General features: G+C 36.6%; 1 protein-coding gene across 1 annotated transcript in view; it reads left to right on the plus strand.

Annotated features, from left to right (window-relative positions):
* The window catches only part of oca2 (oculocutaneous albinism II), a 128,089-nt gene that overhangs the window by 39,541 nt on the left and 69,471 nt on the right, over window positions 1–19,077 (plus strand). The window contains exons 12-14 of the mRNA XM_051712745.1: window positions 550–606; window positions 2,878–3,002; window positions 10,397–10,535. Of these exons, the coding sequence (XP_051568705.1) occupies window positions 550–606; window positions 2,878–3,002; window positions 10,397–10,535 (321 nt within the window). The remainder of the gene's footprint in view (window positions 1–549; window positions 607–2,877; window positions 3,003–10,396; window positions 10,536–19,077) is intronic.

The following is a 19,077-nucleotide window of genomic DNA, read 5'->3' on the forward strand; positions in this document are numbered from 1 at the left end:
GGTCCCTTTTTTTAGTATTTTATACGACATTAATACTTACTTTACATGATAATGCAACAAACTAAGCAAAATGTGACCTAAAATAAACATAAAAACACAGCCTCTCTAATATTTGTGCCAAAAAGCGCCACCCTTTTCAAGATCTCTGTTTGTTCAGTGGCTGCCTCAATGGAAACAAATACGTTCAATCAGCCCTCATCATGAACACTATATGTAGAAGTGTTTGAGGAAAGACATAAAAGAAAATTGGAGGCTGATTAAAGAAAATGAATCACAGCATCTTTCAATTTTGAGACTCACTATGAAAGAGGACCCATTTTGCTTTAGAAGTGTTAGCTTTAGTAAACTCAGAAATATTGATGTTTCACTTTACTGATTTTCTATATATATTCTATATGTCTATTTCTGCATCTAATGCAAAAAAAATACTGTATATGTGGCCATGTGGTATTTAAGCCATAATGTGATTTCATAGCAACATATATCACAGTGAAGTACTAAAAATAGAAACCATGAAGTCTCATAGTCCTCGTTTACTTCCTGTTTCAGATGATACTGGTGGCAATATTCTCAGAGACCGGTTTCTTTGATTACTGTGCAGTAAAGGTGAGTTTTCTGAGCCATTATGTGAAACATGCATGTTTTTGATTTGTTTTGCAAGTATGTAAGTATGTAAGGACGTGTCCTCACAATGTCCTTCTCTCTAACTTTTGACAACTAAATCTTTCCCACCCTGAATATAATATATACCAGAAAAGTATTTTGACACTTTTGGACACTTAAGTCACACTTGAAAATAGCAAAGCAAGTGGCATCTGCAAACAAATGATGCTAGAGATTTTCTTAAAGGCAGAACTAACTCTTAGCCATTTTTGCAATCACTTATAAACAAAAATCAACATGATTTTTAGTGAATGCATGAAGTCAGTTACCTTCAAGTTCAAACAGGTGTCCCACTGTAGGTTTTGTTTATCACATCCACTACGGATATGTTTCACAAAATTCAAGTTTGACTACCAGAAATTGTCTTAACTTTGAATAGTAAATTGTGAAATGTTTTGCTTGTAAAGTGCATATACCTTTCTTTTCAATAAATGCCACATGGTTTGAAATTTTGCTATATAATACAAAGACATTGATAAATTTTTAAGTGTGGCTTAAGTGTCCAAACACTTTTTGGGGCTACTGCACATTATATACTTACAGATACAAATAACTACCAACATTTTAGTTACCAATGAAAAGGTACTGTGCATTCTATCTATTGTTGATTCAGTCTGATGTCAGCTGACATTATTGATGTTCCTGATTTTGATTTTTGTCAATGTAATCCCATCCAGGATTGCTGCCCTGAAAAAATCTCTATCATTCACCATATAATTTTATATGTGAATGGGACCGGGTGAATATCAAACACCTATATGGATACAAAAAAGTATTAGATGGAACAAACCTTTGTGAAATGATGCAAACTTATATAAATCATGAAGGAAATGGGTTAGACATAATGAAAGCCTAGAAATAAATATTGCAATGAACTTCGTAGGATGGATATCCTATTCCTTATTTCCTGGATTCTGTTTTAAAAGCCCTGTAAGAATATTATGGATGAGCTCTTGATGTTATGAGGGCATGCGTTTATGTCCTCCGTGTGATACGGTCAGCTCAGCACCTTTATGAATATTAAAAGGGCTCTGGACAAGTGCATGTCCCAAAAATTTAAATATTGTCATAGAAACAACACCCTTGACTAAGGAATAGTTTGTCATTTACTCACCCTCATGTTGATCCAAACCCATACAACCTTTTCCTTGGAACACAAAAGGAGATTTTAGGCAGAATATTAGGGACTGACAGCCTCAGTCACCATTCACTTTCAATGGAGGAAAGAAAAGCAGCTTCATTATTCTTCAGAACGTCTCCTTTTGTGTTCCACAGAAAAAAGAAATGTATAGGTTTGGAACAACATGAAGTAGAGTAAATTCTGACATAATTTTGGGTGAACTAACCCTTTAACACCATCAAATAAAAATGTCAGATGTGTCTTTCATCTGAATATGGTGTGTTGTCTTTTGCTTACCCTTTGTTTGGTCAGTTATTACATTTTTGAGACAGGAAATGGTGACATCACAGGTGGGTTACAACACTTCAGACTTACCACTTGATTAGAATGATTCCAGAAAACCTGATAATATCTCCATAGCAACAGGCTCTTACAGTGCAGGTCTATGTTTTTTTTTATATATATTCTTTTTGTTTCATGCTTAAATATTCTGTAGCTCTGAAGCTTGAATGTGCAAAAACACTGTGGATCTGTGCCAATTTTTAGACTGAATTCCTCATTAAAGCTCACTTTTGAACATTGTTTTCAGCGACCACCTCAGAGGACTGTTCTTGATCTTTGAAGCATTGTTAAATCTCTCATCTCCACTGGAGAATTGTGTTTGTAATTTTGTTTCATAAAAATGTTCATAAACAACGACAATGGATCTTTAGCTTAAAGAGAGAGTTCACCCAAAAATAAAAATTCTGCCATCATTTAATCACCTTCATGTTGTTCCAAATGCATATGACTTTCTGTCTTCCGTGGAACACAATAGAAGATGTCTGACAGAATGCCTCAGCCACTATTCATTTGCATTGTATGGAAAATAAAAGTGAATGGTGACTGAAGCAAACATTCTGTCTAACATCTCCTTTTCTGTTCCATCACCTATGTACGGGTTTGAGTAAATGATGATAGAATTGTAATTTTTAGCTAAACTATACCAAATAATTAACTCTTTTTGGCCAAGTTAGTTTTCAAGTAATATAATGTTATGAGCAAAGATCTAACTTTATAATCCAAATATCCAATCAGTGTATTTCTCTACACAGGCATATCAGTTATCAAGAGGAAGAGTATGGCCCATGATTTTCATTCTCTGCCTCATAGCAGCCGTTCTGTCAGCCTTCCTGGATAATGTGACCACTATGATGCTCTTCACCCCTGTTACAATCAGGTAACGTTCTAAAACATTGTCATTCTGTCTTATTTTATCATCTTTCATGTTTACAGTAATGCACTTTTAAATGGAATTATGGTGCAAGGCATTGAAAGTATAGTCACAAGTATAGAATATGTGTTAAACTGAGATTAGTGTGACAGAATGGCTAATTAACCTCGTCTGTGCAAAGCACAGTATATCCAGTTTTTTCAGCTCCTGTTCTGACCACATAAAGCTGGTAAGCCCTGTAACCCTGTTATAATAGTATAATTCTGTGGAAACAGAGTGTCACAGATATTGTCAAAATATTTTAAATTGCATTGAACCCCAAAAATTCCTTTCATTACACTCAATAAAGGTCGCAACCTGATCTCATAGTGAAAACGTGACTCTATATACATTTTTGCAAAACTTGTTTTACGTGTCTCCAGGTACAATTCACTGCAGTTTACAGGTCAAATGAACAGTAGAGGCACTACAACAACTGTGTGTTATATTCACTTTCACTCAAATCATGACTTCAGTGGCTGATAATGACTTTATAATTACTTATTTTTCTCTCTGTTACTCAGACCCTGCTATTTTATGATATCGAAACACTTTTACTCTAACACATCTTTTGAAAAAATATTTCATTTTAATGCATGTATTACAGACCCACCTACATAAATACACTTATTCCAGAATAATTAGCTTGCACGGAAGGTTACCTGATAGAGCATTGCACTTAGAGTCGGAGGACTGCAGTTCAAGTCCAGCCATTAACTTAAACTGACACGTGACAAAATAGAATCATAGAATCGGCACGAAATGAGGTGGTTGCTTTAGAAAATTTAATTTTTTTTTTACTTTGCTTCTGCATTTTAAAACACTAGTGGTTTGGTTCAGGCAAAAGTTTTAGAATAGGGAGGTATGTTTTAAAATTATTATTCTAAAATTCACCTTAAAACCTCATCTGAAAACTACACCAATTTACTTGCTTTTGGCACCCCCAGCTGGACATTTCACTGGAAAACTGCAGCTAAACGTGTTATACAGCACATACATTTTGAATTGCAAAAATGTTGTCATGTTCACGTAAATATAATGAGATCAGGCTAAAAGATCTCATTAAAGTCTTCTCAGCCTGACTAGTGCTAGCAAAATCCTGGAATTCCTTTGTCACTCTCCTTAGAATTATATGAGGATATAAAGAGTCGTCACCTCGCTATAACCTTCCCACCTCAACGCTCTTTTTTAGCTCCATTTCATCTTATTTTGTCTTCTATATTTTCACTGTTACACTTTATCTCTCAGTGTGATTCATCATTACCTGCACATTATATTTGTGTTCCTGAACATTTTACATAGGTTTTGCATCTTACAGTTTTTCTCAATCAATTTGGCACATTTACTGAACAAACTTACAATTGTCAAAACTCTAAGTACAATCCACACATCACATGGTACATTCAGCACACCACTCGATGTGACCTGCAAAAGGTGATTACTCAATCAAAATAATTAACTCATGTTTCAAATGTAAACAAATCCATCAATGAATAAATAATTTTCATCAAAACAAAAGGTTCCTTTATCATTGCTTAGACCAAGACAGTCAAAATGCAAAGATATCTTGTCAAATGACAGTGTACTCTGAAAGTGTGATAATTATCCAATATGTAATAGTGTCCAATTGTATATGTAGGCAGCTGAATAGTATTGATGTGAAAAAGTCATGGCACACACTAAACTTTCAACAAAACATTTATTCAAACATTTCTCATCATTGTATGTACACACTTTACAGCCAACCAAAAATACGTAAAGAAAGCTTGTACTGAAAAAATATATATACAACAGCAAAATTCAGGAACTACAATATGTGCAAGAAAAAAGAAAATATGCTGCAAGTTCATCAACCTCATGGGTCTTCCAATCTCTCCTCTCTGTCTGGCCACAACATTTCATCTACATCACACCGGATATCCTCCCTTGCAATGCAATGAGGGAAAAATCTTTTGGCATGACGCAGCCACCCCCTACAACAATCTACTGTGATATCCTCACAACCAGCATCCATTACACCCAGTAAGGACAACTGGTCATTAGGACGGTGATCATAGACCTTCCATCTCCATGCAGAAAAGAACTCCTCAATGGGATTTAGGAATGGGGAGTATGGTGGGAGAAACTCCATCAAAAAACGTGGGTGGGCAACAAACCATTCCCTGACTGTTTTTGAACGATGGAAACTTACATTGTCCCAAACTATAACATATGATGGCAAGTCATTTCTTACCAACCCCCTCTCATTCTCAGGAATGAGATGCCTGTAAAGAGTTTCCAGGAAACTGAGGAGACATTGTGTGTTATAGGGCCCAATGATGGGAATGTGGCAGAGTATACCATTCCCACATATGGCAGCACACATTGTAATGTTCCCTCCACGCTGGCCTGGCACATCAACAGTGGCTCGGTGACCAATAACATTACGGCCGCGTCGCCTGAGTTTGGTCAAGTTGAATCCTGCCTCATCAACATACACAAAAATGTGTGGGGATTCATCAGCCTCCAGCTCCATCACTCTCTATAAAAAATAGTAAAGCAATTTAGGAAATAATTTACAGTAGATATTGTAAATCATACAGTTACACATATCCCACATTGTGTAACATATTCTGCATATACAGGTTGTACTTGTCAATACTGAAAGACAAGGAGATTACAGCACTGTGTAGTGTACAGTGATTAATTCTTACCTGTACGTAAATACTTTTGAAATGTATTCCACTACAGATTACAGAATACATGCTGTAAAATGTAATTTGTAACGTATTCCGTTAGATTACTCAAGGTCAGTAACGTATTCTAAATACTTTGGATTACTTCTTCAGCACTGGTAGATTTTTTCACTTGTTTTGACTATAAAAACTCAGCCAGTACAGTAAGACAAAATATACATGTTAAAAATACATTCTCTGAAAAACCTAAATATTTTATGCAGTTTTGTTTCTAAAACAAGATCAATCAAAATGATCTTGTTTTAAGGATTTTTAGATATTGTTACTGCAAAACAATAAAAAAAATATTATCAAGAATAAAATTTTTGCCCTAATATCATATTTTCTCTTACTAGAAAAAAAGAAATTATGATCTAATGTGAATTTTCTTGATAAAAAAATATGATCGTGCCTGGTAACGTGCATGTAAAATGGCTAGAAATAGCATTTTAGCTTAGCATAAAGCTGACAATTTACACAAGGTTTATTTCTATTTCTTCTGCTCCAAACTTACTTCAAACGTACTTCTCTGTCTGAAAGTGTTTCACCGCTGTTCAAATGCACTTTGGATCGCACCATTTCTATGTATAAATGTTTTCCATCTGAAAGCACTAAATATTAAATGAAACAAATGACAACAAAATGCAAAGTAATCTCTTCAGTAATCAAAATACTTTTTGAATGTAACTGTATTCTAACTACCAATGATTTAAATTGTAACTGTAGTGGAATACAGTTACTTATATTTTGTATTTTAAATACGTAATCCCGTTACATGTATTCCGTTACTCCCCAACCCTGCTTGTGATAAATTACTTTTTGTTTGATCATGTGTCACCAATTGCATCTTTAAATACCTTTGGGGCTTTAGGGTGTAGAAACACAGGACACACACACAGTGAAGAATGAATTACAAATATTAGAGATTTCAGCTTTTCATTAAGAGGCAATTTGCATGTGCAGGTGTTTTTTGCATGCTGATTTAGCTAGAAAACTGATTTGCTTATTTTTTGATTTGCTTGAAATTCAGTGTTAATGAGAAACCTGACATTTTGTGTACCTCAACATAAGCTTGAGCTGTTGATGAATCAAGCCCTCCCTTTTTTTTTTTTTTTTTTTGCATAATCTGTAACAGAAGTAAGACTAGAGTTTTAAATTTTCATGAAGAAAAAGTAAGTGGTGCTTGCCATCTAGATGGTTGGCGACTGGTCCATTTAAAAGAATCCACCAAGTTGCTATGATATTCTTGTTCCTATTGCTCCTAATATGGGATTTTTAACACCCTTTTATCATTTGGCATGCAAAAATTATAGAATTTATATATATATACACACACACACTGGTGGCCAAAAGTTTGGAATAATATACAGATTACTTAAAATACTTCAAAGAGTTCTCATCCAAAAATCCTCCATGTGCAGCAATGACAGCTTTGCAGATCCTTGGCATTCAAGCTGTCAGTTTGTCCAGATACTCAGGTGACATTTCACCCCATGCTTCCTGCAGCACTTGCCATAGATGTGGCTGTCTTGTCGGGCACTTCTCACGCACCTTACAGTCTAGCTGATCCCACAAATGCTCAATGGGGTTAAGATCCATAACACTCTTTTCCAAAGATCTGTTGTCCAATGTCTGTGTTTCTTTGCCCACTCTAACATTTTCTTTTTGTTTTTCTGTTCCAAAAGTGGCTTTTTCTTTGCAATTCTTCCCATAAGGCCTGCACTCACTGAGTCTTCTCTTTACTGTTGTACATGAAACTGGTGTTGAGCAGGTAGAATTCAATGAAGCTGTCAGCTGAGGACATGTGAGGTATCTATTTCTCAAACTAGAGACTCTGATGTACTTATCCTCTTGTTTAGTTGTACATCTGAGCCTTCCACATCTCTTTCTGTCCTTGTTAGAGCCAGTTGTCCTTTGTCTTTGAAGGCTGTAGTGTACACCTTTGTATGAAATCTTCAGTTTTTTTTGGCAATTTCAAGCATTGTATAGCCTTCATTCCTCAAAACAATGATTGACTGACAATTTCTAGAGAAAGCTGTTTCTTTTTTTTTTGTTGCCATTTTTGACCTAATATTGACCTTAAGACATGCCAGCCTATTGCATACCATGGCAACTCAAAAACAAACACAAAGACAATGTTAAGCTTCATTTAACGAACTAATTAGCTTTCAACTGTGTTTGATATAATGGCAAGTGATTTTCTAGTACCAAATTAGCAATTTAGCATGATTACTCAAGGATAAGGTGTTGGAGTGATGGCTGCTGGAAATGGGGCCTGTCTAGATTTGATCAAAAATTACTTTTTTCAAATAGTGATGGTGCTGTTTTTTTACATCAGTAATGTCCTGACTATACTTTGTGATTAGTTGAATGCCATTTTGGTGAATTAAAGTACCAATTTCCTTCCGAAACAGCAAAATCTGTACATTATTCCAAACTTTTGGCTGCCAGTATATATATATATATATATATATATATTTATGTATGTCCATAAAGAAATTCTTAAATTATTGATTAATTGACTTATGATTTATCTACTTACCCTAACCCCTAACTTAAACCCCTAACCTGAAGTATGTGTCTTGCTTTACCAAGCACCACTTACAGTATTACTCTCACCTTTGAGCTGTGCTCACCATTGTCTAATTCTGTGCTCCATTTGTCTTAGTTTCAAGAAAATGTAGGGCTTTACTGGTTGTTTAGATCAGTGTTACTATCAGAAATAATTAATAATTATTAATGTAGTTATTAATCAATATTTTAATTAATTGGATCTAACTCATTAAAACCTCATATGGGACTCCAATAAATGTAGTGTGCTATGTTTAGGAGCAAGTTTGGTTGTTAGCAATAATTAATAATTATCAAAGATAATTATTAATTATTAAAATCAATAGAACATTGATGAGAATCAATGTTAGCTTTTTTAATCCTTTAAAATCAACAATTATCAAAGATAATCGTCAATTGTTAACGTCGATGAAACATTAATTAAAATTAACACTAGCTTATTGATCATTCAAATTCAATCAAAGATAATTATCAATTATCAAAAATCAATAGAATATTAATAAGGATTAACATTGATGGGGCACCACCCTGAAATCAGGGACTAATAACCGAATATTAAAACAGTCTCAATATTAGATTGTTTTCTTAGGAAAATCGACATCCGAAGAATATCGATTTTCGGGAAAAAAAAACAATGAATGAAGGTTTGAATCCGAGCACTGACATCCCGTCAGCATGACACAGGTGTATGCAAAACAAACCAAAACACTTCTCTTTGTAATATAAACAAAGTTTATTTATGCAGTAATATCAATTAATAATTAATACAATGCAGTCAATAAACTTCCGACTTACAACTACAAACTAAACAGTGACATGATTAGATATGGAAATAAAAATAATCCTATAACACATAAGGTGTGTGTGTGACAGTGTGTGTGTGTGTCAGTGTGGTTAGTGAGAGAGAGCGAGAGAGAGAGAGAGAGAGAGAGAGAGAGAGATTATTAAGTGACAGCCAGAAAGCTGATTTCGTGATAGCTGGAGATAAAGCAGCCATGTTCATCACTCAGAGACATGGTTTTATGAGCGGGTCTCGTAAAAGTCCCTTGTTATTTGACTCTTTAATGGATGAACTCAGTTGCTGTCTCACCCGCGATGGCGAAAATGCACAACAGTCCAATTTGGTTGGACCACAATACAGCAAAACAAATTTGTGATAATTAATACCCTGAGTATTAATAATGAGCGGACATGGCGGTCCGTAAACTGTACAAGCAAAAAAAACCTTGAAACACAAGAATAACACGCTATAATATTCTATCTCTGCCCAGATGTAAACCTCTTACTTGAATCGCATGAGGACACAGGTAGAATGTGTTTTCCTCCGTCCTTTAACTCTGACCCGGTTCCTTGAGGCTCGGGTGATGACGGGAGGCCGTTTCCTCGCGCTGTCGGCGGGCGGTACGGCTGTTGATTCTCGGCGGGCTGGCGGAGAACTCAGAAATGTCGACTTGATTGAAGATGGAAGAGAAATCTTTAATCTCTTCACTTCTGTAGGCCAACGGATGAAGATGCGAATTGCTCGGTGGTCTCCTTCGGATCCGTTAGAGTGTTCGGTTGAACACAGAGTAATCTCAACTCGTCCAGCGAGATGGAGATTGTATGGCTACAGTTTCAAGTCGGACATTACTTCCTTATGCCACGAGGCTGCACCGGAGAGCAGCAAAAAGCTACGTCCGTATTCGGTGAACTAAGTTGCTGGAAACCACTCTGGAAGCATTTCAGAATTATTTGAAGTCCTGATGATGTCATGTTTGAGGGACGTTCTGTGGTGTGCCTCATCCAATAGGAGTTGAGAGCTCGATCCTTTAGAGGGCAAGGCTTCATGGATCTGTAGTCTGTTTTGGACTCCCTTTGTTTGATTTTGGCGCGATTTTTATCAGTAAAATTTACGATTTAGAAGGTGGGGGCTTGAGTTATGTTTTTATGACTGTTAGGCCTGCCTTTGTCTTCTATCTGAACACATGAGGCCCAACAAAAAACATCAGGAGATCACTCTGAATATCATATTATGCATATGATATAGCAATTAAAAATAATTGCCAACTGTGTTTTGTGATGTGTTTTGTGTTCTAGATTATGTGAGGTGCTTAATCTGGACCCCAGGCATGTCCTGATTGCAGAGGTAATCTTCACCAACATTGGAGGAGCCGCCACTGCAGTTGGAGATCCCCCCAATGTCATCATTGTATCCAACCAGGATCTGCGTAGAAAAGTAGGCTATTATTTATTACCCCTGCCGCTTGACACTGGGTCATTTATGGGTTAAAATATATTATTGTGTTGCTGTCATGTGCCTCTTACGAGCATCTCAGGGAACTTGTAATTTCTAGTGGGTAAATTTTACATGACTGCACAAATATACAAAACCACACACATTTGTGAGCAGGCATTTTTCTGGCATAGAATGATTGCCTTGTGCCAAAACACCTTGTCACTATCTCCTCAAGAGTAAAACTCCACGCCACCCCGTCTTACACCTCACGCTATTAATTATGTAGGAATACTTCTTGCCAGCTTCAGTCTCACACTGCCAAAATTGTCTGCTTCTCTCTCTCTTTCTCACACATACACACACATACAGACACAATACACACGCAGAGAAACAGCCAAGTGGAAATCTTTTAATTTCAGTAAATGCAAAACTGCAAACCTGTAACATTTAATGTGTTCAAACACTGATGCCAACAACTTCTGTTTAAGAGCAAGCATGGCTGTGCAATATAAATAAAACAATTACATCTAAATATTTTACAGCTTTTTGACGATATATATTTATGCATTTGCTCTGAAATGGCAATCAAGGGAACCGTCATTCCTACAGCCATTGTAGACAAGAAGCATTTTTTCTGCATTGTTTTAATTAAAAAACAAACAAACAAAACAGAAACAAAATGAACAGAATAATATTTCAACATTGTAATAGACAGAAAATATTAATTGAGAAATTAATCGAATTTACCTATGCCATTTTTGCTTTAAAACATTTACAACTTCTCTGTCTTAAAGCTGTTATACTTACGAAAAAGAACTGCGGAAAAGTTTAATGACACACTCTTTAGGAAACTTAATGGCTAAATTAAAAGTGCATTAAAAATGAAAGTTGCCAGCAAATACATTGTGAGAATACATGGACATATTACTTCAGTTTTCTACTTTATTCTGTTGCTGGCACAATGAAACAAAACCTGATGGATATGATTATAAAACATCAGGCTATGACATTGGCTTGGGCTTTCTTAACTCAGTCACAGAAAAGCAGCACAAGGACTTTCTTTTTATTATTATACAACAGAGTCTACAATCACTTAGCTCTCCATCAAACTCTGACTCAAGGAAAAACATGGCTGAATGATCTCTAGGTTTATAATATGACCTTGGAGCAGGCAGTCTATTGTAGTTCTGTCCACAATGAGCCTTGTGTAATATAGGTTTGGTTGAAAGATTAGGGTACTTTTAGTGATTTATTATTCCAATCAAAGGAGGAGACGGAACAGTGTGTCACAGGTTTGTGGTTTTGATTGAGATTTTCCTGTCTACATTCAGACAGAGATCAATGCATGACTCCGTTGGTACAGTAGCTACCCTTAACAGTAAAGCATATGTCTCATTGTTTGTTACATACAGTATATTATCTTTATAAATACAAGTTTGTGTGTTGTGTCTGTTTGAACAGCCTGGTCTCAGTATTATTCATAGATTTTTATTCTATACGTAACACACACTCGGCGGCCATCATTTGGAATGCTCTTGTGCTGGATGGGCAGCTATTTTGTATGTAAACTAGTGGCATAAAAGCTCCTACTGTATTTACTTGAATAGGAAAAGACCTAAATCTAAAAAAAGGTTGGTCAAGATTACAATCAAATAACATTTTTAAAGTCCACAGTAAAATCTGATAACAATGGTATCAAAATTTGTGCTTCTTTAGCTCAGATCACACTAAAAAAATGCTATTTTTCAGACTGGTAAAGCTAATGCTCAAGTGGGTTGTTGAGCTGTCTGACAGGCGATGTCTGTATGTAAAAGGTGATTGGCTTGTTTACCTGTAAGGCGTGACCTCCTTCTCAGGGCTAAATAGTTTTAAATATAGGTCTGTTCCTCACACAAAGCTATCATATGGCTTCACAAGACTTGTAATACAGCACATGAATGAATTAATTACTTTTATGATCATTTTATGGTGATTTTCAGAATCAGAATTAGATTTATTGCCAAGTATGCTTACACATACAAGGAATTTGGTGACAGAAGCTTCCAGTGCACAATAAATAAAGCATTTTGTGGTGCATTTTATGGCCATTTTTTTTTTAGGTGCAGCATAAAAAATAAATCATTAAGTAATGATTAAATGATGATAGATTTTTTTTTTTTTTAATTTATTTTTTTTAGTTTAGTGTTTTTTAAATAGCCAATGTGTGTGAGTATGCTTATGTTTATGTAGGGTCAAAATGTTTTCGGTAGCCCTGACTGAGCTCTTTCATCTCCAGCTCTGGATGCTGATTAAAAATGCTCTCTTTGGAACCACTCTACCCTGCAGCTCTCCCTACCACATACTGCCATAGACACCAGTAATTAAGACGCAAACCCAGTGTGTGAAACACACAGAGCGAGAGTGGAAAGAGGGTGGCTATAAAAATAAAGGAGATCCATCTTTTTTTGACAGTCTATTTAAAAGACTACATGCCACAGAACAACTATATGCCTTAAACTTCAATCTATTTGGAGCCATACATTTTGTGTCATATAAACATCTTGTCAGCAAAACCGATCTCCAAGCCCCATCACACTTTCTGACAGACATGGATGAATACGTTTTGAAGCACAGTAAATTAGCTATTTTCATAGAGTATTGCTTCACGTTTTAAGGGCGATTTAAAAAGAGAATCTCAAGGGTTGGTCAAAAGGTTATGCAACGATAAAAGGAGTACAGTGAATGCATTTTGTAACGTTGAACATCAAACTTTTTTTATCAAACTTTTTGGAGGGGCCCACAAACTTAATGAATTTTCAATGGATTTTCAAGCAATGTATCAGTCAAGGAGCTATAAAATACTTGGAGAAAGCTATTCATTAGAATTCCTGTTCATTTCAATGGCAGCTGCTTGGCTAGTGCTAGGGTACCCTGGAAGTATGCGAAATGGAGACTGCCATCTTTGCTCATGGGCGCTCAGTTCCAAGATCAGCTGTCACGTGACTGACCACTCGTCAACATATGTCCATTTCTTGCTTTTGAGAGCCATTCAAAAACAATCTGTCACTGTAAATAGATGTCATATAATGTAATGAAATTACTGTGATTTTAATGTTTCTTGGATTTTTTTTTTTTTCTTGTCATAAGCTACTTTTGAGGCTATCAGACTACAAATTAAGAAATGGGACCTACTAACCAATTCTGTGATTTACAAAAATGATTACCTAAACAAATAATTGAACTAATCTGAACTAATCGGTTAAATGTTTGTTTTTTTTTTTTTCTTTTAAAATATAAATTTATAAGTGTGTTTATTATAGAAAATGACAATATTCTGAATTAATATTAGCTGGCTATCTTGAATGATGTAAACAGGGTTAAAAATAAAATAAAACACTATTTATGCTTAAGAGTGAGATACACTGAATGTGCACATCTAATAGTGTCATTGAGGGCTGAGCCCCCCTGAGACTGAAACCTAGAATCACCCCTTGTCATAGTCTGTCCCGCACAGGGTCAAGGGGAGGTGATAGGAAGGCACAGGATACTCAGAAATAATCCAGAAAGGTGCATTATTGTGGTCAGTGGTATGTGGTACTCATATAAAGTGCAAAAAAAATATTTATTTTTTTGAAAAATACTTTCAAAAATATATACAAACACTTGATTTGATTCAGTGTTTTACTTTGTTGACCCCCTGCAACAAAGAAAAATGCTCAGAAAAACCTCACATAAGACTCTAAAACAGTGTTTTCCCCTCCTCTCCCATAGTCCAAGACAGACTGGCTTAAATAGGCACATTTCCGCCTTAAACTAGAGCCTAAACCATTCAAGGGGGAGAGAAGGTAAATTAAACCCTTAAATATGCAAAGCATACATAACAGGGACAAATTAACTAATAAATAAACATTATCAAAATGAGAGGAAATCAAAAGCAATATCCAAACAAATACACATACAATTAAACCACATCTCAGAACTCAAAAGCAAACAATATAAGCAATGCATTCCCCCTACTGGTAAAATTGACTCCCCCTTAGCCTAGAAATAGGGGTTCCCTAGGACACACCCTCTCCTAGGAGGAGTCACTGGAAGCAGAAACAGGTGAGAGAAACCATAAAAATGTGCACCAATCAATGAGCATACACAAACATCAACAAAGTCCATCGAAATGAGAGTACCTTGATATAACTGCGGTTTTTGAGGGGAACATGGACCAAAATGACATGAATGAGCAGTAAACAGACTGGTGTGGGTAACATAAACCGTACATGAAAATATGATGTATGAGTAAATATAGACAGTCCAGATAGCCGGCATGTTCTGTGTAACGTGGCTGTAATGACTTCACAAAGAGCCCGTCATCACACCCCTGCTTTAAGCATCTAAAAGTTAGGTAGAGTGCATATTTTACCTGAGGAGGAGGTAATCAGTTTCAGTGGTGCACTGCTCAATTGCTTTGTCACGATCAGGGTCAGATGGTACATTAACTTACAGTACTGCCATTCTTGATCAATTTATTATAGTTTTACATGTTGCAAGTATTTTGTGAAAAAAGTATAAAAAATAGTTGACGTTTTGTCTGACAGTTCAGCATTAAACTATTTGGGCTGTGCAACTCAAAAACCACCTATAGAAATTCCTCCTAAAAACCTGACCCACCTAAAAATAATTGTATAATTCGCACACTGAATATATGCGTACATTCAATGCACTGATGGAAGTAGTCATCTTGTTAACATTAGAGGATAATTTCTACAAAAGGTCATTACAGTGATCATCAAATGTGACACAAATATTTAATGAGCAGTTCAATATTTGTCACCACAGTAATCTGATTATTTCTCAAATTCTGCCACTGGCGAAAGCAAGGTGCCTGGTTTGAAGTGTTGTTTTTTGAGCTGGCTCTGAGAGCTGAAAACGCTCTCGGGTTTGAATAGAGACATCGTCCTTGCCTATCAGAGTGGCTGTTGCACAGGATGAAGCAGCAGTAATTATGCAAGTTACATTTTCCACATCAAGGTCACTTCCTGCTGGGTTACAATTGACAGTGAGAAGTTTGTGAAAAATCCAATATCCATAAACAAAGGCCTAAAACTCCCGGGGTTGAAACCCAACACATGCAATGAAGCCTACCTGCTCTAAATGTACTACTTTATATCATTATGGGCAGAACAATCTATGATAACCATACTCCTGTAGCGGGTAAATGAAGGAGAGCTGTGATGCTCTGCATGTGTAAAGTGCTGGACAGTTTTATCCATTCTGTTCTGCAGGAAGAGATTTCATCTGCTGTAATTATTGACATGCATACAGCGGTTTGTGTTATCTCTGTGTTACACTGGCCAGATTTGTTTATATTTGAGAGGGCTCCTGTTTTGTGTTGACAACATGCAGATGATGAATGAAGATACAAGTTCTCATCTGAGCAACCCCACACACACACAAAAATGATGCACACATTTAAAATTTGATACATGCCATTTCCTTATCTGGCGATTGCCTTGTGCAATGATTTGATATCTATTTAGCTGGGTATTAAAGTCAGTCAAATATAAAAATGCTTTTTAATAGCATTATTAAAGAGATTCCCAGCATGATGTCAGACTTGTCTGCTCTGCACATGTGTGTGTGTAAGGACTGCAAGGTTCCTGATGCAATAGAGGTAGGAGTCGATGAAACTCTCAGCTGTCTGTGAACTAATGTGTATGATCCAAAACTTTGCTTAATCTGGTGCAATCGAATTTGAAGTGGTGTGATCAGCTCCTTTGTCTCAGCTTAAAGCTGCTGTAAGCAATTTTTTTTTCCGTACCACATATAAAATGTGCCTATTTCCTGAGAGATATTACTGAAATAAGTGTCTTGAGATATCACACCTGTCTCTGTGACAGCACTATGTTCTGTAAATGGGGGAAAAAAAGAGTCAGTGTAGCAGCCCATCATCATTTAGCCAACTGGAAAACAGCCAATCAGAAGCACTCCTGACAATCATTTTGTGTTTAGTTTTGCTGATGTGTTTTGGAGGGCAAGTTTTTGGACAGCAGGGAACCGCATGTTGAAGTAAGAATTGCCCTGCATCCATAATTATGTACTGTCAGAGTATGAACTGGATTTGATGAAGGACAAAGTTCCCGGCTGGTAAAAAGTACGTTCTTTAGGTATGCAGTTGAGTAGTATGAAAACATTTTGGGAACTGGGGCATTGTCCCATGACCCAAATTTGTGACTTATTAACAACATCCACAAAAATAATCTTCTCTGGTTTTATCAAACAGGCACAATTTTAGAACAAGGGACAACATTCATGGTATTTATAGCACTTAATGTTGAAAAGAGCCACCCAACTTGCGATTCTCTGATGGAGATAGTACTGTAGGTCATCTGATTTTTTTTTCGCTCACTCTTTCATGAATAGTGAGGACTCGGTTTTTGGCACTCTATATACAGTAGTAATGAAGTGTGCATATTTGGATGCAGCCCCAGTCCTTTAAAAAAATCCCATAGTAGTCTAAGACTAATCTGAATATTGAGAGGGACATGTCTTACTCATTGTCTATGGCGGTTACAGCACTGTCTCTACACTAGTGGTACACTGATATATTGGCCAGGCAATTTTGCAATTATCAGCATCAATAATTGGCCGTTAAACACAAGTTATAACTTTCCCTTGTGTCCGTACCAAATTCTAACAATAGATTTGTCAATGTATTGTCAGAAATATCTGTTTTCAAGTTGTTGTTTTTTTTTAAGTTTAAGCAAATTTGATTAAATACTGTAAAATAAGGGTTTGTTTTACTTAAGAACTTTTGTGTACATCTGATTTGCTGCTGTTGAATTGTATTATTTATATCGGCCATCGGCCACCCTGCTCTCTAGATATCGGGTCGACCACTGCTCTGCACATTAAACTGCGACAGGCAAATGTTTTTAACATTGAAAATATTACGCATCATCTTTAAAATGCATAAAATGTATTTATTTTAGGGGTAGGGTTAGGTTGTGGTTAAGCATTAGTCTGTAGTAATTATAATTAGCTTTACATAAAAACAATGAAAAAGTTAATGTTATGTCCCCATTTAGATAAGTAAACGTGTGTGTGTGTGTTTCTCAAAAGAAGTGAATTTAATTTAAGTGTACTGGCACCTTCACCAGCAGTAGCTTAATCCTTGTACTAAGCTCCAATCAGCCTCAGGATCTTGAGTGCCTGGGTAATCTGAATGGAAGCTCCGCATACATATAGATGGATGACACGGCACAAAACAGCTTAATAAAAAGCACAGTACTAGATGGACTAAATGTACTTCACTAATCCACACAGCCTCATAAGATGTTATTCAGTACCTTGACTTTCAAAAAGCTGTGATATATTTTATATATATGGACATGCAACATATATTTATATAGATAGGGCAGTAGAGAGAAAATGGAAAGTGGTAGGAGAAAGATGGGGAATGGGATCGGGAAATGCTTTTTGGGCCATTTTTGCCTGTTTTTATCAATAAACACAGTCAGAGAGATACAGGAAATCAAGGGGTGTAAAAGAGGGGACTGGGATGGGAACATGATCCAGGCCACACTCAACCCAGGCCTCCCTTAAGCATGACAGCTCAATGCATTTTAGCGCTCACTCTGAGGCCACAGCTCAAACAACCCTTGCATTTCTTCTCTATGTCTTTTCTGATGCGCTACCCCCATTGAAATCTTCAGTAAAACAAAGCCTTAAAGTTATATCCCTGTATTGTTTGAGCCAAATATGAAAATGAATTAATCCGTGCTCAAAAAACCCAGCTCCAACTGTGGCCATAAAGACTTCCTCCTGTGGCGTTGTTGCCCACAGCAACTACTGTTTTCCATCCTGTGTTTCTGAGGCAACAGTCAGTCAACACACAAGTCTTGCATTCGTGGTCTCTTTGTTTAATTGTTTGTTTTTCTCTGTTTGTTTGGTCTGTGAGGGTCAAAAGCTCCCCCTCCCTTGGTCTTGACAGGATCTCTGCAGCAAGATGTTGCTGTTTGGTTAAACAGCCATCCAACTGTGGAGCTCTCTGAGGATCAGACATTAGTGGCAAGGTGGGAAAAGTGTTTCAGGGTCGCTGATGAGATGTCTCTGTACAGCCGGTGCATCTTGCTTTGGCATCTGGTTGGCCGTCATTCAAGCTTGCCGAAATCTCAGCTGCCAATCAGCGCTCCCTGGGCCCCAGGCAGACAGGCTTTGGTGGACTCCGGCCTTCCCATGGCCCCTGACTGCTCACTAATCTGTTAGCACCAAAAGTGAAGCTCACTCATTCTCTGTTCTCTCCCACTTCCATTGCTTTTTTTATTTATTTTCTTGGTGGCTGAAAGTGGGACAGTGACAACAGAATGAAATGTGGTGAGGTCTCGTTTACACAATAAGTGCATCGAAGTCATTATCACAACTCGACAGCCTTCAGGACAAAACTAGAGAATCTACAAAGACAAATTTACAAACATTTGTCTATTGCCTATTGCAAATGCTTTGCTATTAATGAGGATTTATGCATTTATGTGATAAGGCATTCAGCTCAAAAGTGCAGAAGGTCCACTAG

The sequence above is a fragment of the Myxocyprinus asiaticus genome, chromosome 12, assembly GCF_019703515.2.
Source record: "Myxocyprinus asiaticus isolate MX2 ecotype Aquarium Trade chromosome 12, UBuf_Myxa_2, whole genome shotgun sequence".
Taxonomy (NCBI): domain Eukaryota; kingdom Metazoa; phylum Chordata; class Actinopteri; order Cypriniformes; family Catostomidae; genus Myxocyprinus; species Myxocyprinus asiaticus.